This window comes from Apteryx mantelli, chromosome 13, assembly GCF_036417845.1.
Source record: "Apteryx mantelli isolate bAptMan1 chromosome 13, bAptMan1.hap1, whole genome shotgun sequence".
Lineage (NCBI taxonomy): Eukaryota > Metazoa > Chordata > Aves > Apterygiformes > Apterygidae > Apteryx > Apteryx mantelli.
In genome coordinates this window covers 2,093,104-2,115,000 of record NC_089990.1, presented here as the reverse complement: position 1 = coordinate 2,115,000, position 21,897 = coordinate 2,093,104, and the positions used below count along the sequence as shown (strand labels likewise).

Sequence of the window (21,897 nt, the reverse complement as noted above, 5' to 3'; positions counted from 1 at the left end):
ACCATTTCATAGCTGCTAGCTCGTTTAAGACTAAAGACTGTCTCATTAAGATAAAGCACCATCAGATCTCATGGAGTAGCTTGGAACAGTTCCTCATTCTGTATTGGAAGAGACAGTGCCCAGATCTCCAGTGCAAATTCAAAGTTCTTTCAAGATCATGGATTAAATCGTACACCCAACGTGTTCACAGCTCAGGATGAGGAAGGCAACTGGAATGAGCAAGCTGGATAAATCAATTCTGCTCACACAGAAATTCCAAAGAGGAAAGAGGTTTTCTCACCATCGTTCTGGTACAAGACATCCGCCCAAGTCCCACACATACAAATATTTACAAAGAATTGGACAATCTAGGAAGAACTAGTGTTTGATTCCCTTGCTGATGCCAGCAGCTGTCAGGCAAAACAGTCATCAGGCTTATTCTGCAGCAAGAGATCTCAACACGTTTTAAAAAGTCACCAGCATCTGTAGCATTAAAGAAGTGCAGCACAACCCACTTGTGGGGCATCTTATGGGCTCCTCAGTCAACTTCCTCTTTGATAGGGGTACAACCGGAGAAGAAGCTGGTATTGCTGCTCAGCATTCTCTTCTTTCTCTTTACAAATGGTATCTGGTTCTCTTGGGACTCCTCGTCTCTCACGATCAGGGAAGCAGCAGTGTTGGGCTTCTTGATAAATACATCCTGGTCCGTAATATCTTTCAGGACCTATCAGAAAAGCAAGGAAGATAATTTTGAAGTTGGTCACTGCTCTGAAGAGAGCCAAAGAGCTTTCACTAAAGCTTGGAGGCAGCACATAAAGTTCCCTGGCCAATTTCAAGAGAGTTGCTGAATTTCTTTATTCAGGTCAAAATCTAAAGACCAATTCACGGGCTGAGCTGGAGTAGACAGCACTAGGAATCAGTATCCAGGGTACACATGAAATTAAATGAATTAGTTTAGCTGAGGCAAAGCTTCAGCTGCCAAGTCAGAGTAGCTTAAGAACAATAACTTTCTATGTAGACAGATACAAATCTGTCCTAGTTCTGCAGGATATCCTAGTTCTCTCTTTTACTGCTGGAAGGCGCAGCAGGAAAGTAGGGGATGTGAGAGTTAGTATGGGCGAGATCAGCACCTCGACTCCCGTTCCTTTCACACACTGCACAGAAAGATGGTGTGACATAGTTTTCATACTAAACCTTAAGAGTTCAGCACACTCAGAACTTAAATATCAACTGGCCTGAGCGCTACAGTGTCTTCAGAAGTTTCTAGCAGCAGTTTATTTTCTTCGGATTTTGTGTCCATCGCTAACCCTAAATGAGAGGTACATGCATTCAGAACCACCTGTTCTTTTTCTCGGCTTTGAGCAGTACCTTGGTAGTTGGAGTGATACACACTGGCTGAAAGAAGGTCTCTCCTGCAGTCACTTCAGTGGGGTCTTCCAGTTTGAAGGATCCTTCAGAGTCCCTTGTTTGGTCCTCACACAACGTGGCATCCTGAGGGGCAGTACTATTCTAAAGCACTTTTACAATATCCAGCCATCCCTTCCCTACCAATAATTAAAGAAATACTAGGGGTCTCTAAGTGACCTTCTCTCCAATTTCAAAGCAGTTCATAGAGGCATCTGGAATCACGTACTATCAGGCAACTGGTTTCATAGAATAGCAAACAATTAAAGAATCGCTGCCTCTCAGCAACACAGAATGGGAAGTCTCTGCTTCAGACGTCCAAGGTCCAAGGGCAAGTCAGACCTTTCTAGCAAAGCTTCTAATGATCATCAGTTGCTCATGAACCATCCTGATGCTACATGCCCCCCACCCTAACTTATTCTTTCCATCCTTTTAAAACACCTAAAAATGAATTAAGCTTTTTTGCAGTTTGAAGCCAAAGATAAAACTTTTACTTACTAAGTGTAAAAAAGACTTAAATTTTTTGTCCTCAGATTTGTGTCAGATTCTACTCACTGCTAGTTGTCAAAGTGATTTGGGACATGACCTGAATTTCTATACTTTAGTGCAAGAGCCTGATTCTGCAGTGAAAAAGTTTGGACTCAATTATCACAGATAAACCACTGAATTACCGTGATATTTATAAAGGTTTCAGAGTGGTAAGTGCGATTTAGCTTGACAAATTGTCCGTGTATGCTAGTAGCAATTGCTTATGTATTCACCCAGGTTTGCTTAAACAAACCATAGGGTCCAAGCGCCTAGTGCAAGCACTTTCACATCCACAATTACAGCAGTACTCACGGGAAAGCCAGGGTCTCTGTTTCTGCATTTTGTTGAGTCACAGCCACAGCCTCCAGTGCAACCTGCCTTCTGCCTCCTGCAGCCACACTGTCTATTTCCACATCGGCCTTTGCAGGAGCACTAGATAAGAGAAAGTTTTGTGCAGAAAGAGCTTTGGTATTTTATAAACTGAATCTAGATTTCCACAGCTATGAACACCTGAAGCAAGCTGAAGGACAGTACTATCCACAAGCTATCATGAACCTTCTATTTCACTGTCAGTCTCTCATTCCAGGAGAAGAAAAAGTTCTCTTTCCACCTCCTGAGCCATCTCTTGATCAAGTAATCCCTAAATAAGTACCTTTGATTTTACACTCCCTGACTTCAGGTTGCCCAAAAGGATGCCAGTTTCAGTGTCAGTTGAACAAGCTAACACATGCACACAAGAAGGCATGTCAGATCACCACATTTAGGGTCCTCCTTCTAGACAGAAGTGACCTGATTTAGCTACTTCATGGCATATTAGAACAGTGAACCCCTTTGCATGGTCGAGCTTCTACAAGCTGCAGTTCTGCATTGAGAAGTAATTTGCACTGGGGTTCTGCATGTGGACTCAGAAAAGCAAACTGTTAAACACAAACCCTACTTCCTGCAGTGTGACCAAATCTAGATTTAAAAAAAACCAACCAAACAAAAAACGCACACAACTCACCACACAAGCACAAACAACCCCCTCCCCCCCCCCAAACACACACCACCACAAACCTTGAGTACTGCAATTCAGAATTCATCAGTTTGACAAGCATCAGTGAAAGAAACTAAAGTCAGGTCTTAAAACGCATAGGCTGCTCTGTGGTAACTGCCAACAAGAGCAAAACACGTAGCGATTTACCCCTCAGTGAAGGGGGAAGGCCCTAGTGAAAGGGGAAGAACACGTCTCATGATGGAGGTCTACCTTCACAGCAGTTCAAGCCCAAGGAGGCCCACTGGTTCACACTGGCTCATATTCAGCACTTAGAAAGAGGAACCTTGCACACCACCTCTGCTACCCCGGCAGGAATTAACTGAGCAGCAGGCTGAAGCTTCGCGCTCAGACTGATGTGAATGGAAGACTGAAGCTGTAGCCTTTGTCACGGTCCCATACAGTGGGACCAGGAACTGCAGTACAACACGGTGGGACCAGTACATAGAGATCCATGACAGTACACCCCCTTCTTCCCTTAAAACAAGCTCTATGGAGGGATACAGCAGCTGTTAATGCTCACTATTTTGCTTTTATCTAAAACACCTAGGCCAATTGCACAGCCAGAGGCAGTACAATAGAATGTGTTTTGCTCATGGTAGAACCTGTCTGATGAAAAATCATTTAGAAAAGTGTTGCTGAGACTGTAGGTAACTTGTTTTTTTCTGCCAGAAAATTATAAATAACCAATGCCAGGAGTAATATCAGCTTAAGACTGCTCAGAAGATTAGTGGAGACACCAGAGTCTCACTTTTTCTCTGTACACACACTAGATCCTCAGGGATGCAGGCAATTGGTTCCCTTATAGGTAGTAACAAGTCAAAGGTAGATAATTAGGTAACTGGATCTTACCCCCATCATGCTTCTCTTTGCTCCTTTGACTGCTTTCACTGGAACCCACTCGGCATCCTCCAGCTCCCCTCCAGACTCCCCCGAGTCAGAGAACAGCTCTTCCACATCCATTTCTGGGGTTGGTGCACGGGGTTTTGCTGTTGTTTGCCGGCGAGCCTTTGGCTACACACAGAAATTAATAAGGGTTAAGGCCTCAAAAGAAATGACAATAGGTCTGTATTTTATTAAAGTAGGGTTTTCAGAGTCCCATCAGCATAGCCCCAATCCCCTCAGACAGCCGAGAGAGATACAGGGTCAGGGAGAAGGCAAATAATCAGACTGGCAGTTCAATCACATACTTGGTTTAAACTACTCAAGTTTTTAAAAACATAGTTGACAAATCCTTAGCAGATTTGTGTCACAGTCTTGGCAAAATGGTTTTGGATCATTTATCCCTCCCAGCACTAAGATTTAGATCTTTTGCAGGGCAGTGATTAAACATTCTATGACAGATGCCTAGCTCCATGATTCAGAGACTGTAAATACTACAGAGAAAACACCTGGCTTACTGAAGAGGATACAGTCAGACATAATTAGACAGAGGACACAGGATTTTTTTAAAAACAGAAAACCTAGTGCCAAATAATTCCAGAAGTATTTTAAAAATCGAAGCCTTAAGAACTGTCTGAAGTAGAGACCAAGCCTACTTCAATAAGCAGAACAAGATGCCTTGTAAAAAGCAACCTGTCAGAAAGAAACCAAGACTATTGTTAGTAGCCAACATTAACATTCAGAAAGCCCCAGGCATGATAGAAGCATGACAACTAGTAGGCAGCTGCTCTTTACTTTGGGTGGGACGTAATCAAAAGGAGAATCTGGGGACTCAGATGGCACTTGCTGAATGCGTCGGAGCTTCTGTCCACTGGCAACTTGGAGAAGCAGCAGTTTCTGTTAATAGGGACAAAAGTTAGCTTTGGAGCGTACGCTTACCCCACTGCCAAGAAGCTCTTATACTACTTAGGTCTGTACAGATCTCTACCTGTTTGAGAGTGTCATTTTCCTGGAGAAGTTCTTGGTTCTTCTCACAGATCTCCCTCATTTTCTCCAGCTCTTCCTCCTGCTTGCAAAACACAAGGAAATCTATAGGCTTACATGGGGGTAGCACAAATAGTTGTTTGGGACAAGTTTTTCTATTTGAATCTTTCTTGCAATGTCAAAGGGGTTTCTCTGTATTTTCCAGCAGGACATCGGCTTTGGTTTCCAGATCAGGAGAATCATTAGTGCCACTACTTACTTTTATGCATAACATCGTCAACACAACTGTGAAAGGATCCAGTCTAAGTGACCATTTAAGATCTAAAACTCCTTCTATTTTGAAGGTTCATCTCCAGATTAGGGGCACCTAGGATCAAAGTAACTTCAGTACCATCACTGTGTCCTTCCTCAGCAGCTTGCTACACCACTTAATTCTCTTAGGTACAAGGCAAGGGGCAGCTTGTAACACACTTACATCATCTTATAGACAATTTTCTCCTCAAGCTAGAGTTCTTTCACTGCTGACAGCACAGCGGGACTGTGCTTAAAGCATTAGTAACAGGGTGTTGACTACCCTAATTAAAGGTGCTCTGAACATGGAAGAAGCTTGCACAAGCTGGTCAGAGTGCAGTAGGCCTCATTGCTGAATTTAAGTTTATTTCATCTACGGAAGAAGACACACAAGAAAAAACCCACAGGTTTAGTTGAACCTGTATAGCAGCTCTCCCTCCAACTCAACGTAATCAAGCCATCATAGTTACAGATGGAAATGCCTTCAGCAGCAAACCCCCTTTGCACATTCCTCACTCTATAGCTACTATTTCAAATAATTGCATGTGCAACAGAGCCCCAGTGAGGAGGCCCCAAAAAGTCATATCCAGAAACTCTACCTGGAACTTGAGTCGCTCTTGTAGTTGTTTCTCCTGCTCATTTAGTGAATCTTCCAATTTCTTCTCTGCTGCTTCTTTTTGCTGAAATTGGCTGAGCAGGTACAGAACCTACAAGCAAGATAACAAAGCAGAGACAAATGTGAATTCTTGAGGAGATACCTGGCAGATTTGGCATTAAAGACCTTGGCAGTTTTCTCAAAAGTTGCTTTCTGCCATTTCCAGCATGATTCTGTTCCAATCCACTTTAAAAATTAACTTGTGCTCAGGTGCTACCACCTCACTTAAAGAAATGTGGAGAAGCTACTGAATAAGAAAACTTGCAAGGGCCAGAAGACGAATAGGGAAATTTTGGGGCTTTTGCTGTCTATCCTGCAAGAGGCCAGCAGAACTTGAACAGATAGATAGCAACAGATCAGTTTTGCCATGCCACTATTGCATTTTTCTCTGAGCAGATACAGGAATCAGAGTTCCAAGACATTTGCACAGGAGCTCCCAAGATTTCTGTCACTCATGTTTTACCTTTTCCTGGTGTTGTTGCTCCTGCACCAAAAGCTGATTTTGGAACTCAGCCTCCAACTCTGTCACATGGTTTCGCTCTTCAATCAGCATCTTTTGTATGTCTGAACAGCTGGCTTTACTCTGCTGAAGATTGCTCTCCAGCTTGCTTTCCTGCACTTTTGAGGAGACCAGCTGAAAGACAACAGCAAGGAGGTTGCTTGGGTCAATGAGCTCCACATTTTGTAATGTATTTAAGACAGAAGTGCTTCAGTCAGAGTAAAACAGTTCTGCTTAGCTTATAACCACCTTATGAAGGGGACTAGCCATCAGCAACAAAGGTAGCAGACAAGAGGTTCACAGCTGACAGCCAGTGTGGAAGCACAAAGTGGAGATAATAGAAAATCTTGCTGACAGTTCCTAAATTGATCTCCTCTCCTGCAGCACTTGAGATGTGAGGATTAGAAGAAACCCAATGAATGCTCTCCCATATTTCTTCCTTCATTCTTTTCCTTTAGTTTCTAAGCACCTGGGATTGCCCTGTGATTTTGTCATTAAGTTGCTCTGGCCTTGATTCCATATTAGCCTAATTTCTACTCTCAGTCTTGTTCAAGCTTCTCTCATCCCAACATCCATTCCAGTGTTCCCTAGCCTGACCTCGGGAAATACTCCCCTTGCTTTTCTGCAGATTGCCTACTTATTCCGGAAGTATTTTTAGGTACTTTTCCTGTTCTCTTCTGCTTCCGAAACTTGTCTCTTCCTTTTTACTGTTCCCATGCAAGGCTCCTACAAGCATAGCTTTAGCCGATACCTCCAAACCGGTGTCTACTGTGTTTCCCTATTCCCTGTTCTTTTTGGATTTCACTCCTCAAGATGATCTAGAGTACAGGAGAACGTTTTAATCAGAAACTGTGAAGGAAATTAACCTAATCCAGCACAACAGTGCTTCACTTGAATTTATCTCTGCTCTCAGCCTGTTAGTCACTCCCTTTCATTCTTGGCTCAGAAGACTGAGGTTTTAGCAATAAAAATTGGAAAACTCAGAATTTACCTCTCCAAGGAGATACTTCAAAGCACATTTAGCCTCTAGAATTGTCGCAATGTTGTCCCAACGCTGTTTCACACGATCGCCATTGTCTGCATCCAAGAGTTTCTGCTGTAGATCTGCTATCTGAGCACTCCTTTGGAAGAGCACATGCATTTGAGATGAAAGCACAGAAGAGAACCTGAGCTAGAACCTGGGCTAGAACTACTGTTATCAGAATATTAGACAAAATAGTTCAAATTAAAATTTTACTACTTAGTATGGCCACTGGAGTCTGCAGTTCTACACCAGGCACTCTCTCCTCCCCTTCTACACCTCTGATTAAAGCAAAAGTGCAGCGTTCCCCTTATTTGAAGATGCTCACAAAGTTGTTGTCTTAGTTGTAAGACCAGAGCAATCTTATTTTTGCCTGAATAGTATCCTCAGCTCCCCCTATTTTGGGAATTTTCAAGCCAGGAAAACCACATGGTCTTACTTCATATTTTTTTATGTTAATGTTATGAATTACTTGCATTTCTCTTCTGTTTCACAAAACAGCTATAGATAGAGATGAGAAAAAATAGAGGTAAGGTGCAGGCTGTGCACATCAGCTTTGTAGTACTGCTTTACCTTAGCTCCATCTCAGTTTCCAGGCTCTCTATCTGTTTTGATATGGAAAGGTCCATCTCTGATGCCTGCAAATCTGCGATGGAGTAGGTACGTCTCTAAAGAATTGCAGCAATAGACAGAAGTGAACAATGGTTGAAGAAATATTATGAAATAAACAGCATGCAAGACAGGGCTTCCATTTATAGACATTTCAAGAGAGGGGCAACATTATTATAACAGCTTCCAAGTATCTTTTAATAGTTTAAATCCGTCATCCCTTTGCAACAGCTTAAAGTCTTTGATATGGGCTGTGACCTGCTCACGTCTGTCAGATTCATTGCACTAACATGTCACACCAGCACCTATGTTCCCTGACATGCCAGAGGACAGTGAGAACATTAACCCTTTCTTCCAGAAAAGGAACCTTCTCCATCTCCCTTCTGTGGGGGAAAGCATCAAATAGCAGTGAACAAGACTAAGTTACAGCACTTGCTGAACAGCCAGTGGCTTGGGACAGGGGACACGGCATTTCCCTCTGTTACCCGGAGCTTTGGAGGTGGGTTCTCCCCAGCTTCTTTCTTCTCTTTAAGCTGAAGGAGCTCCTGTGCCAAGATCTTTCTGTCCTCCAGAAGGTCAGCAAGGTGCCGTCGAGCTTCCTCGGTACTAACAAGGACCTCTACTTCATTCGCAAGCCAGCTCTGGAGGAAAAACAGTATAGTGGTTCACTGTAGTCTTAACTTGGGACTGGCTCCTTCTCTGAACTGCCTTCACAGCTATACTGAATAATTAACATTGCCTCCCTTCACAGTAATAAGTAACTCCATGTTCCTTCCCTTTGATCTCCAGCCGTCACCCCCCAGCAGCTCCTAACGCGTTCACAAAGCTAAGCTTGCCTATTGTTTGTAGGGACGCACAATGCATTGTTACCCACCTTTACTCGTGCAGCGACTCCTTCCATTCCCCGATTTTGACTCTCCTTCCGTTTGTCTGCAGCCTCCCGTTGTTTCTGCAGAGCATCCTTTAGGCGCTTGTTAGCGGCTGCTGCCTGCAAAACATTTTATACAAAAGCTGAACAGTAGTGACCTCACCTAGGAATCCTGCGACAGCTAAAACCACAAGACATTCACAATGCAAGCCACTGACAGCCAGTGAGAAAAGCGTGCATAGTTACAGATTAACAAATCCAAACCACAACTTTAGAATTAATCAGGGACTATTGTGTCCCTTCCTTTGCTGAAAGTCTCAGTCTATAAAGAATCTGCTTAGAAATTAGAATGGCCTAATGGCAAAAGAAAACATCCAAAAAAAAAATGGTGTCAGATGTATATCTTCTCTGCAGCCATCCTGAAATAGATTTGAACTGCAATCTAGCAAATCCATCCAAACTGATTTTCTATTTTCTAGCTTGCGTATCCATAATAGACAGCAGCCTGATTCTCAAAGGATAATTTATCCTTTAAGGAGCAGATTTAATTAGAATCCTTCAAAGGTTACCAGACAGAAACACGATGTTTTCTACAGAAAGAAAAACAACTATTTCCAGACCTCCAAACTGCTTTTAAGAAGCTTCTGCATACTCTCTTACAACCTCCAACCACATTTTGCAGACCTTTAGGAACTGGGCAGGAGTTTTTAGCACTTACTGGCTCCTTACCTCTTCTGTTTTGCGCCGAAGTACATTAGCCTGCTTCTGGAAGTCTCGTTCCAGCTTAAGTAGTTCATATTGCCTCTTGCGATCCTGCAGGGAAATACATTAGATAGAAAAGTTACACGTCATCTTAATAACTATGGCCAATTTCACATTTCATGGCAATTTCACGCTTCATAGAGCACAGTAGAATGGCAAGTTTTAGTACTTCTTGATGATGATTTCACTGAACATTACAAGGTTAAGCCACATACTGCCTTTATGAACAAATGGCCATTAGGATTAAAGCAACCAGAAAGGGCTCCACGCTTCCTACTAAGAAAGTTTAGGAACCTGAAGGTTGTAAGAGACTGGAAGTCACAAGTCTAAGACATAGCGTCCCAAAGCATTTAGGAGCTAACTTGTTACAGTAAGAATTTTTGTAAGACCAGAAATCAAGAGATACAGATGTCTGCTGTCCATTACACCTGAATGCTGCAAGCATCAGATTTCATTAACAACTCTCGCTGCTTACTTGCAGATTCAACATTCCTTTCATATATTAAATACCTCTCACTCTGTGGCTAAAACCTACAACTTTAAATACTTAAAAAAATATATTTAATATTTTTGCTACCTGCTTCAGGTCTGAATGAAGATGACTGTGTTGATAGCTAAGATCTCCAGATATAAGCAAGTCCATTTATGACAACTGGTGAAAGGTGGCAACCATATGAACTAATGTTTTGTTATCTTCAAAGCATTCCCCAGATGTTTTTCAGATGCTTGTTAAGCTAAACAAAGCCTTGCAGCGAACCCCAATGAATTGTTTCACTCTTCAGAGGGAGGTACAGTTTGGGGGCTTATTGTTTGCTCACCCGTTCTTTCAGTTGGATCACCTCCTTGTCCTTCTGTTGTTTCCACTGCCTAAATTTCTCAGCATCATCTTTCATTTGGCGCATCAGCTGTACCCTTTGGTTTTTCATTTCCTGAAAAATAAAAACAGCTAGGAAAATTGTGCAATGCTCACATTCTGGATAGTTTCAACCTACACTACGTGTGTGTGTGTGTGTGTGTGTGTGTGTGTGTGTGTGTGTGTGTGTGTGTGTGTGTGTGTAAAGTGCAGGAAATACTATAGTACGCTGCCCACTCAGAGTACGTGCCTAAGGAGGCTCTCAAGAGGCCTAAAACCAGGAATTCATCTTTAAAGCCATAAATGAAAAGAACCACATGCACAACACACATGTGGAAATCAAAGTGAAGTCAAGTGACTTGATTGAGGCAACAAATTCTCAAAATAGCCTGGTACTTTGGACTTTTTTTTCTACCCAAATCTCAGTCGTTGCCTGCCTATTTCATCATCAGCAATGGCACTCATGTAGGAGTTGCAGAGGAATCTAGTAAAAAACCCCCAAACTCTGGTGTTCTCAGTCTAACAAAACAGAAAGCGTCAGCATCTTCCATCTGGAAGTCTACACTAGAACAAGTCTGAAATCTGCATGTCAGGATTATTTACCATGATCTCCTGGTTCAGTTTAGAGACTGTACGTTCTGTGGATTCCTTCAGCTTTAAGAGCTTTGATTGCTCATTCAGCTTCTTCTTCAGCTCATTAATTTGCCCTTCCAACTCCTGAAGTCTTTTCCGACGCCGTTCACTCAGTCTGTAAAGAAGTTACATTTTAAATATAGACCCCTAATTACTGTCATTCTCAAGCAAGTATTCTCCAACTTCAGAAGCTCCTTATGAAAAATTAAACAATTCTACATTATCTTTCCTGCTAATCCTATCATACTTCTCAACAATTCATTCAACTGCCCTGGTATATCAAAGGGAAGCTGGAGCCTAGGAAGCCTACAGTACCTCACAATTCAATGACTGCTTATCCACAACTGTTGGGGGAACGGTCTTCTGCAAACTAAGAACGTCTCAGACATAAGCACCGTTATTTTCAAGTGACTTGGCACTAAGAGGGAGTTAAGGCATAGAACAGTCTTGTGCTCATCCCTAGTCCCGTTAGAAGAATCAGGACTTTCTACAGATAGTCAAGAGTCGCAACCAAGAGATCAGTGTTACTGAAAGAAGCCAGGGCACAAAGGGCCACAGAGGTGTCCAAGCTCAAAGCCTGCAGCAAATCTAGGTTTTCTTCATACTCTAGTTCTTTAGTTATTTTTATCTCACAAGTGAATTGTAAAGGGCCTCCTTTCCAATTCCTCAGAACAACAACAGTAGACAGGACAGCCTCCCCTTAGTGTACATACGTATGTATTTTAATGCAGAGAAGAATATGCATAGCTGCTCCTTTGAATTGTATGACTAGTCCAAATCTTTATGTCAGTTTAGGATGAAAGTTTCCAACACCAATTATTCTTTTAAAGTTAAACATAAACTCTTTCAAAGCCTTAGAACATGCTCAGTACCAAAAACATCAACAGTATTTGCAAGTATTCACTAGAATATCACCCTGCTTTAGTGGTGCAGTGTTCTTAGCTTCAGTGGTGCAGTGTTCTTAATCTTGTTTGCATCAAAATAAGAACTATTCCAAACAGCTGAAGTAAGGCCAAGGCAATGAATTTTCATAGCTGCATTAATTACAATAATTTGCAGTGCTACAAGCCACGTAGCTTGTGTAGTCACTCTTACTTGGCTTGGTTGACATCCTTCTTTGCCATATGCAGAGCAAGGATCAGCTCCTCCTTTTCTTTTTGCAGACTGCTAACCTCTAATTCTAGGTCCTTGATATTAGTCTGAAAAGAAGGACAGGAGTAGTAAGCCTCCAAATAAAAGCTTGAAAACTCTGCTCCCAAAGACAAAACTTTAAGACAGGGACCTTAAGGAGTCCTGTTTCTTTCCAATAGGCTGCAAAACACCCTGTCTGAAAACAGCATCAAAAAGGCTAGTCCTCCGTACACTGAAATTGTAGTCAGTCTATAGAACCACTGTAATATAAACTAAAAGTTATGAGTGAACGATTTCAGAGATGGGAGATCCCAGTACAGCTGATGAATAGGGAAAGCCAGATCAGACAGTTGCACTATGGAAGTTAACAGTGAAGTACTTTCATTTTGGCTTGGGGGGGCCAAGCAAATCTCTGAGTAAAAAACTGTTCTATTTCACAGAGAACAGCCAGTGACTACTGGCTTACTTCAAGGGAAAGACCATCTTCTGGTAGTAGAGTTGTTTGTAGACAACCAGGAATGTTTCTTCCCCTCCCTCCCACCCTGTTCTCTGCTGACACTTGTAGTTAACACACCCCTAATCTGCCCTGTGCCCAAGTCAGCAGTGACCCAGCTTCAGTAAATGGGCAGAACCAGAGACATGCTCACGAAAGGACGGATCTTCTCCCCCTGCTTCCATCTTCAGCAGTGCAGTGACTGCTTTAACTGGGACAAAGAAATTAAACAGATCCTTACAAGAGCCATTCTGGAAAGAGTTTACCTGGTATTGAGACTGAATGGGCTCCAGCTGACTATCATTCTGCGTCATTTTTTTGGCAAGAGCCTCTTTTAGAGCCAGGGCTTTATTCAGTTCAGTCAGCTCTTTGGACATCTGTGCTTGACGGAGGGCATGTTGAGTGGTGAAGTCATCCGGGGATCTCTTGGTATCCTCGCCCATTTCTGCTTGCTGGAGGAGACACAGCCATGAGCTAGAGAGGCCAGTCGCAAGGTCTCTAACTATGTGATCACAGTTTCTGCAGAACACTTCAAATTCATTTTTACGTAAAACAAATAGATTTTCAGAGATGAAAACAGGTTACCAATCTTAAACTAATTTATCAAAGAAGGGTGCAGAAAAGCAGCACACACAAAAGTGACATATTTCTAATCCAAATGCTTGGTAAATAGACTAGTGTAAGGATGAAAACAAAAGAGGAATGATGCGGGATAAATCATTCCCCTGGGTAAGGTCTCTGCTGTTGGACTCCCCTCACTTACAGCTGAGGCATCCTGCTCAGTGTTTGCCATCTCTGCAGCAGCTTCCATCATGGCAGCACTTTCACTCTGTACAGGACAAACAGAAAATTTAGGTGTAAAGTGAAAGCTAGAGAAGTAAGATGAAGTTAATAGTGGCCTGTTGGTGCATGATGACAAAGTCCAAGTTATTCTCCTCTGTCCAGAAAGCCGTCTCTGGAAAGAGACGGTCTTTCTACTTTAGTAGTGAGCGGACTCCTCCCAGACTGGCTGGGCAAGGCATTCTTTATAATCTCCCCCAGACTCCAGCATTGCCAGCCAGTTCCTCACAAGGGTAAGGAGTCTAGGGACAGGGAGAAATGTCTAGCAAGGGAGAACAGAGAAGTTCTCAATTAGACAAAGATTTGACAACTTCTATTAAGCAACTCCATGTCTCTGCAATTCAGGTTGCTCATTAAAAATACTGAGTTTATAACGCAGCTTCTAGCTTTTGGATTGTAAATCCATGCTAATCTCCCACCATAGGCTTCTTTTATGGAGACTCATTTATATTCCATGTGCAGCCACTCAAGCACAAGTGGCCTTCCTGTAGCACTAAAAGAGCAGCAGGACAGCTTGCTTTAAAGTAGACATCAAAAGTCATTTAGTATTTGTAATTCCTGGGGTCCTTTAAGCAAGGTTTCTGCTGAATGGAATCCACTGCTCAGCAGATTGGCAGAAGAGCACTAGGTTTTATTAGCGAACTCATTTGGCACACTGGCATCTTTCCCTGCATTCATTCTTACCTGCAACTGAACCAACACTTGCTGCAGATTGCAAATCACCTCTACGTTTTCTTTGAGTTCCTGATCTTCCACAGTCTCTACCAGCTTCTGCAGATCAAGCTTGCATCTGAAATGCAGACATGAAATGAGTCCACCAGTCTTACATGGCATGTTTATGTCACACATGTCAATATATAACAACAGCTTTCCCCACCCTATATACAAATGAACTTCGGATGAATGAACACAAGTTGTCCGTATCCAGTTCATCCCAGCAAGAACTTCCAATGCTGAAAGGCATTTCCTCAGCACAGACAGGGTGTGGAAACAGACTTACACTGCATGTTGCTGAAGTTGCTCTAGTTTGGCATTCATCTTCTCATTTTCTTGTTCTGTCTAAGAGAAGTCAGAAAATAACTTATCTGTAGCAAAAGATACACTGTTAGTCAGTGGTAAATCTATGTACTGAAACATCATCTTCCATGATCACTTCCATTAGTTTGTTTAGACTTAACATTTTGGTAGGAAAACAGATAAGAATTAGGATATACACTGCAAAGAATCAAAAAGAGAGAGAGAGAGTGTGCAAGTGCTGGCACTTAAAGCATTTAAGCAAAGGAAAAGCTGAATGACTTAGGTCTACTCTTTCCCCTGAAGTCACCAGATCTATATGCTCTGAAAGAGTTCAAAAGACTTAGTTCTGACTACCTGATAGCTGGATATTTCAAAGAAATGTGAAAGTAACATTAAAGAGAGATTCCTAGTATGTCATCAGTACAAGAGCTGCTGTTGACTAGTCATCAGCTAAGAGGAAAGTCATGCAACTTAAACTCTTCTCAGGTAATTGAGCCTTACCAGAATTATCCTTTCCAACATCTGCGCTGTCTGACCAGCAGCCTCACTCAGCCCTCTGCTCAGCTTTTCATTCTCTTCTATTAATGACTGATTCTTCTCCATCAAGGACTGCAGATTCTCTGAAGGTGCCATACTGCTGAAATATCAAGGACCAGCTTGGTTGTGAACATGACTTCACTGGAGTTTTGCAATGCCATTGAAATTACCTCCAAGTTCCCTAAATAACTTGCAAAGAATATAGTTTGCAGCAGTGGAACAAAAATAACTGGAGGAAGTCTAATATGAAGTCAAAATCGCTGAACAATACAGTGTACCACAAGTAGACATTTGCAAGGGAAGAAAAAAAAAGACTTTTAAACAATAATGCTATAACCAACAACAAGTCTGGAAATTTCATTTATTTGGGTTTTGAAACATCCTTAAGACAACACCCATGCATGCTATTTTTTCCCTGCATTTTGTGCTTTTAAGGACAATGGAGATGGATTTGGGGCATGCAGGCAGAAGAGAAGAGGTGGGGATGGGTTTAAGAAACAGACACTTAAGTCCTCTCAAATTTCCTACAATTGATTTTTGCAGTCTTAAGGGGTTTGTTACAAAAATAAACAAACCGTAGATGCAAGGAATTTCAGTAAGCATAACCAAAACAAGCCCCTCACCCCTACAGCACTGTCACCTACAGCAAAGAAGATCTAGTGCTTTTGGTAGTATATAATGTGTATCAGTTACATTGATCATGAAACTACAGAGCTTACTTGATAGACACTGGGAGGGTCCCTCCATGGGCCTGCAACAGTAACACCTGTAGTTGTTGCACCTAGAAACAGAAACAGTTACTACTTGTAAGTCTCTTTCATACAGTAACTAAATGGTTGAAGGAATTACTATTAAGGTCCTTAGTCTTAACATGTCACCTGCTCCACAACAATTGCCCTTTTACTGTTTTCTGGGGAAGGGATCATACGTCTGTATGGTACCCAAAGAAATTTGCTTCAAAAAAAAGCTACCCCCTCTTCATCAGGGTGCTCAGATCAGCGCCTGTTTAGTTACCCTGAGGCAGCTGATAGTGTTGGATGCTACCTTTCACATGAGATAAAAAGTCAGATTGCTTTCATTCCTCAGCTGCGTGAATACATGATTTGCATTTACTGTATCTTAATAAACATTCACTAAACTCTAGTGAACTCTCACATGAAAAACACTTTACTTGCTCCATTTTAGAACTAAATTATTGAGTGCTCCTATGGAGAGTTAGCATGGAAGATTAAGTATATCATGTGCTTACTGCCAAGTGAGTGCAGCAAGCCTGGTTTAACTGCCATCGGTAGACAAGCCCTTCAGCACTTCTAGCTTTGGATTTAACCAGTTCATCCCAGTTTATGCAGTTTAAGTCCCCCTGAAGCTAACTGCGCAGGAACACTCCTCACTTCCCACTCTGTGCTAGACATAGCTGCATAAAGTCAGCAAGTCAGCCATCACTCTAGGTCTGTCCTTGGCTGTAGGCTAATGGGCAGGCAATGACACACTCAGCGGAAGGGAAATGCAGACTGCACTAACACTACCATTTTTCTATGGCCTCTGGTTGCTGTAGAATTACAGGAAATATTCAGTTCCCTTTATAGCACTTACACAGCCATCCCAAGAGACAGAGAAACACATATTGCATAGTTTTCATATGTTCGGCAGCTAGACATCCTATATCTTTGCTTGCTCTTTAATGAGCTTACTACCACAGGGATAGACCTACTCTTGTCATATGAAGAAAGCACCCAGTACCTGCTGCTTTAGGTGATGCAACTCAGCTGCCTGAGGATCCAGGTTGACGATTGGCTTATTTTTTATTTTTCTTGCCCTGTCAGCATAACGCAGAGTATTTAAAGTTTCTTCTAGATTGGAATCCGCTGGGCTTACACAAGCGATCATAAGAGTGTGGCTGTTACCACCCAGAGAATCTGAAAAAGGGATATAATTGATGCTTTGAGAGAGAGTAAGAATGACCTAGTAAGGCATCATCATTAAGATATCTAAGATAACATGATTGCATCACCATACAACAGATAAAAGAAACCTAGCTGTAATTTTCTGTCATTGTCATCTGCTTTCTCCTCTGCTCCAGCAAGTACTAAAGAGCATTCTTTGCATGTCAAAGTCCCAGAGTTATGTTTCAGCTCTAAGCACTGGTGATTTCACATCCGAAGCCTCTGAAACATTGTCACTGTGTTGAGTATATGTAACTTCTGATATAGTTCTTTCAGGTTCTTTCCTCTCCCTTCTCTCACACAGCAATAGAGGCAAGACCTTCATGGATATCGAGACACCAAAATTCTTACTATTATTTTCCAATTTAATGAAATAATGACTAAGAACACATCTGTTCAGATCATTAAGGTGCATGGTATTTTATCCTTTGTTTTTACACTAACACATATTGCATACCTAAAATTTTTGTTTAGGAAAGAGGGCCCCAAACCCAAATCTGCATAGTCCAAGTTCCTTACATTTGATATTTTCAGATATCTAAAATACTGAAAAGTCTAGCTTTTGGTAGCAGTTTATTTAACTATCAGGAAATAAACAAAAATCCATTAAGTTGCATTACTATGGCTATATCCATATTAAAATATTAAGACTAAGTTATATAAATTATATTAAAAGACCGTTACAACAGTTGAAAAATAAGCACTATAACAAACAGATTCAGACTAAGAAATCAAAAGACAAAGATATGAAGCGCACAGTTAAGGCACAGACAGCCTGAGCTTCTTTCTGGCTGTGATATCCTCCAGTAAGTAGCTACAATCAGGATATAATAATAGGTCTCTGTTTCCAGACTAAACTTCTCATCTTCCTTCTCCCTACCAAAAAAGTTGCACTAAGTTTATCATGTTTCCTCCCATCACTGAGTAACTGCAAGAGCCGAACTTATCTGAGTGCCTGTCTCAGTGCAATTGTAACCTAAAAACCAGAGTACAGAAAAAGTCTAGCTACAGTGAGAAGAGGAATGAAATCAATAAAAGCAATCACATCGTCAGCAGCAGCCTCCCATTTCAGAACGTAACTGTATGGCTTTCAGTATTTTTTTTTTTTTTTTTACTACTTTGTTATTTCAAACGCATCTGTAGATATAGGCTTTATCATTATCTGGTTCTTACCTTGCAGCAGTCTCGTTAGCTTTGAGTCTCTGTAGGGGACAAAACCACCCTTTTTATTTTCATCACCGAGAGCACTAATTACATTCCCCAGGCAGAGAAGACCTCTGTTGATATTGATACCTGCATACAAACAGATGACAATGAGTAGAGCTACTTCAATAGCTAGAAATTGGTTATTTCCTGTCCTCTTATAAAACACAAAAGGGTAAAAAATGCATTGTACTTAAAGAACTGCTTTGCTTCTCCTGACAAGGACTCAATTTACAAGTTCAAAAGTGGTAAGAAACATGAGCTATACCTGTCTTCTGCCTACTGACCTTCTTTGAGCCGATCTCCCTCAGCCTTGGTCTTCTTTTGTCTCTCAGATCCAGCAAGATCAACCAGGTGTAGCTTGGAGTGAAAACTGCTGTTCCTGCAGCAGAAACAGAATATTTTACTCTCAGGTAAACATGCAGCTAGGAACAGAGCAGTCTAGCTGTTAGTATAGTTGAGCTACTGGGCTGAAAAGTACAGTTCACAAAGACAGCCCAATAAAGGAACTGCCTCAACTGTAGCTCAGCTGGGTTCATCCAAGACTAGGAGGATAACAGACTATGAAATCTGCAGTAAGTCTCACTCCTAACTGCTGCTAGGAGTAGCTGTGCTGGCACACTTACTTGTCATTTTTCTTCTTCTGATCAACGGAAATGGTGAAGATGGCATGTGACCGGGAGGACTGGGAGTTCATTGCTGTGGAGGCCACCGTTCTGGAATTGTTTCCTTGCTCTAGGCAGAATACAGTATCCTGGGCACAGGCGACGTTTCTTTCTGTTAACCCTATAATCTGTATCCAGGAAGAAAGCAGCATTTATCCTCTTTCCTGTTCACCCCTAACTTACTGCTCCACAAAAATTCTCTCACCTCAGACTACAGCTGATGAAGTGAAGTCTATGAAAATATGCGTTCACACAAAGCAGAGTCTCACTTTAAGGGAGAGGGTTAGTATGGATTCCCTAGCAAAAATCTGTTCTGAGCTTCACACCCATATCTTGTAAATCACATCACTTCTCTCATCCCACTCCTGCATACACATACCAAGCTGTCCTGTGCCCAAGAGCCAGCTGGGCAACGGGATGGAAGCAGGGCTCCTCAGGACTCTACGGAGAAACCCACAGTAGCCCTCGGATATCCCCTGGCCCAGCTGGTAGCACAGCATCTATCTGGGGGCTGAAAGCTGTGCCAGCGACAGGCAGAGGAAAAGGAGACTGACTGATGGGGGCAGGGGAATTGTGTGAAAAGCGTAAAAGGATGGCAGGTATTAGGGACATAAAGGATGGAAGGGACTGAGCAGTAGGGACTAGTAGGGTCTACTGGTCTTTGTTCTGGCAAGCTTGAGCTTTCCCCAAAAGGCCTGTCTCCCTGGAACATGATGCCACTACTAACCGCTTAATTATTATACAAGTAGGCAGAACAAGCAGCAGCATGAGCTTTTTCTGCGTTATACTATAAACACACATCTATAGCAAACCGTTAAAAGAACAAGTTAGTCATTTGACTAGTTTCTGTCAAAATGCTTTTGCTACACACCATTTCTGCCAAACTGAAGAGCACAATTGCAACAGTGAAATTTGATTAAAGGACCTGAAGTACATATTCACCTAAATCAGTCTTCAAGAAGAGGCATAAGACTTGCAAATGGCTTTGTCATGAATGTCTAATCTTACTGGTGTTACTTTTTGAGAAAACTTATATGCTCAGCAACAGGTCAATTTTGAGACGAGCTAGCAGCTATGGTGATTTTATACGTATATTTTTATATAGGGAGCAGTGTGAGAACAGTCCTTAACAAGACAGTTTTATTGAAACATTTGTCCCTAGCCATGCTGCTTATGTACCCATTACGTATCCATTTCCAACAGGGCAACAGACCTTTATTCCTTCTTTAGGATCTTCCCGGATACTAATTTGAGAAGACCGTTCTCTAGATGGGCACAGCAGGTCTAGAATATCTTCGTTGTAGATCTGAAAATATCAGAATAGCAGCTCAGAATTAGCAGCCTTGCAAGAGAACAGCTTGCATAAAGAATGATGTACAATTAGGCTCAGACCAGGGCTAATTTTGCATAACACTGTACCATTTTACCTTTAGTGAGAGGTAAACAGGATTCAGAATTCAGATTCTGAAGACAAGGCCTTATAAAATCTTCAGTTTTGATTCCATAAATTCCTATTACCTGAAGGACGCAGCCTCATTAAGGCTCACTTTGCCTACAATTCACAACATTGTAATATTTTGAAAAAATCAAAACAACTTTTACCTCTAAATAGGAGACTTTGAGCACGAATTCCCAATCCTGCCTCTGCTCCTTTTCTTTAAATAGCAGTTTGATTACCCGAGGGATGACCCCCACACTAGGTTCATGCTCTTGATTAGCAGTGTAGGTACCTCCCATGGAGTACGTTTTTCCAGATCCTGTCTGTCCATAGGCTAAGACAGTAGCATTATACCCTACAGAAATAAAGAACGCCTAGATCAGGAAGTCAGGTGGAGACCAGCAGAATACTTTGACAAACTAATCAGCATTCCAGTAAAAGCATCCTTCCAAAAAAGCACTGCCACTCACTATCTGTTTACACAACCTTGATGCACAGGTCACAGCTAACAACATCAAGGGAAAAAGTCAATGAAAAACACCCCCAGCATAGATAAAAAGTTATTATTCTAGCTTTTTAAGGACAGCTCTGTTGCTTTAACTAAAGAGAGTCATGGATACTCTGTCATCCCAACGCTACTCCAGCATCAGTAACTCTTTCCAGTATAGGATCCTTGTCAACTCATCATATTATTCTTAATAAAAGTCTCTTGCCTTAAGTAAATATCTTCAAGAACCAAAATGACCCAATGAACATGCATAAGTCATCTTGATAGCCCTGTGAAAGCCTACAGGTTGTAAACAGGCAAGATTTGGCACTTCTCACCCCAGGCTGGAGTCAGGGTCTAGAGAGCAGAGAATTTTAGTTTCTGGGGAGACTGAAGAAGAAAGGACTCAGAACAGAGAACTGAACAGCATTTTCTTTCACACACTTGAACCCACTAAAAACCCCAGCACTTTAAAACAGAGTTTGAATTCAGCTACTGCAGACCTTTGAAGATGCCTCGTATGAGAGGAGCAACAGCAGTGTTGAAGACTTCCTCTTGCTCAACGGAAGGATCAAACACGTAGTCATATGTGAATGATTTATCATTGCCTACGATTACCTGCAAAGAGGATGAGAGCGAACAGTGTGGATTACACTGCCGTAGGAACTTGAGGTTGCTTTCAGCATAGAAAAATATAGGTATGTATATCTACATAGAGATGTATAGATACATGTAGGTTTATATGCATGGGTTTATGCAAGGCTGACCCTTCAAGCGCAGCGGGCCGGCTCCCTTACCTGCGGTTCCCCCGGCACGAAGGAAAGGCACATCTGGCACCCTTCGCTGGTCTCCTTGGGCACCAAGGGCCGGCAGCGCAGCGCCACGCGCACAGGGATCACCTTGTCATCTTCTCTCACCATTTTCAGTCGCGCGGGCTGCCCTGAGGGCGAGCAGAGAGGGATCAGGCTCCCCGGGAGCAGCGCCCGCCGCTGTCGTTACGGTATTGGCGGGGTCCCCTCAGCGTCAGGCCACGCGAGGCCTAGCGCTGAGGCGCGGGAGCCCCGTTACGGCCCCGGAGCCTCCCGGCCGGGAGGCTCCGGGGCCGTAACGGGGCTCCCGCGCCTCAGCGCTAGGCCTAGGCG

The 21,897-nt window shown here is 42.3% G+C and overlaps 1 protein-coding gene across 6 annotated transcripts in view; it reads right to left on the bottom strand.

Annotated features, from left to right (window-relative positions):
* Positions 1-21,692, bottom strand: part of KIF4A (kinesin family member 4A) — a 21,852-nt gene extending 160 nt beyond the window's left edge. Inside the window, exons 1-30 of one of the 6 annotated variants that reach the window (XM_067304011.1) lie at positions 21,553-21,692; positions 21,259-21,373; positions 20,433-20,623; positions 20,044-20,136; positions 18,792-18,958; positions 18,453-18,547; positions 18,136-18,255; positions 16,760-16,935; positions 15,739-15,800; positions 14,984-15,119; positions 14,466-14,524; positions 14,150-14,255; positions 13,389-13,454; positions 12,892-13,077; positions 12,097-12,200; positions 10,972-11,116; positions 10,334-10,444; positions 9,483-9,566; positions 8,760-8,873; positions 8,371-8,526; positions 7,850-7,944; positions 7,247-7,376; positions 6,220-6,390; positions 5,701-5,808; positions 4,815-4,895; positions 4,622-4,723; positions 3,797-3,958; positions 2,224-2,343; positions 1,348-1,470; positions 1-703 (exon numbers count right to left, since the gene is read on the bottom strand). The exon at positions 1-703 is cut by the window's left edge and continues 160 nt beyond it. In XM_067304011.1, the coding sequence (XP_067160112.1) occupies positions 518-703; positions 1,348-1,470; positions 2,224-2,343; positions 3,797-3,958; positions 4,622-4,723; positions 4,815-4,895; positions 5,701-5,808; positions 6,220-6,390; positions 7,247-7,376; positions 7,850-7,944; positions 8,371-8,526; positions 8,760-8,873; positions 9,483-9,566; positions 10,334-10,444; positions 10,972-11,116; positions 12,097-12,200; positions 12,892-13,077; positions 13,389-13,454; positions 14,150-14,255; positions 14,466-14,524; positions 14,984-15,119; positions 15,739-15,800; positions 16,760-16,935; positions 18,136-18,255; positions 18,453-18,547; positions 18,792-18,958; positions 20,044-20,136; positions 20,433-20,623; positions 21,259-21,373; positions 21,553-21,675 (3,687 nt within the window). In that variant the 5' untranslated portion in view covers positions 21,676-21,692 and the 3' untranslated portion in view covers positions 1-517. The remainder of the gene's footprint in view (positions 704-1,347; positions 1,471-2,223; positions 2,344-3,796; positions 3,959-4,621; positions 4,724-4,814; positions 4,896-5,700; positions 5,809-6,219; positions 6,391-7,246; positions 7,377-7,849; positions 7,945-8,370; positions 8,527-8,759; positions 8,874-9,482; positions 9,567-10,333; positions 10,445-10,971; positions 11,117-12,096; positions 12,201-12,891; positions 13,078-13,388; positions 13,455-14,149; positions 14,256-14,465; positions 14,525-14,983; positions 15,120-15,738; positions 15,801-16,759; positions 16,936-18,135; positions 18,256-18,452; positions 18,548-18,791; positions 18,959-20,043; positions 20,137-20,432; positions 20,624-21,258; positions 21,374-21,552) is intronic. The other 5 variants (XM_067304013.1, XM_067304014.1, XM_067304017.1 and 2 more) reach the window with 5 other exon arrangements.
* Positions 21,693-21,897: the final 205 nt, after the last annotated feature.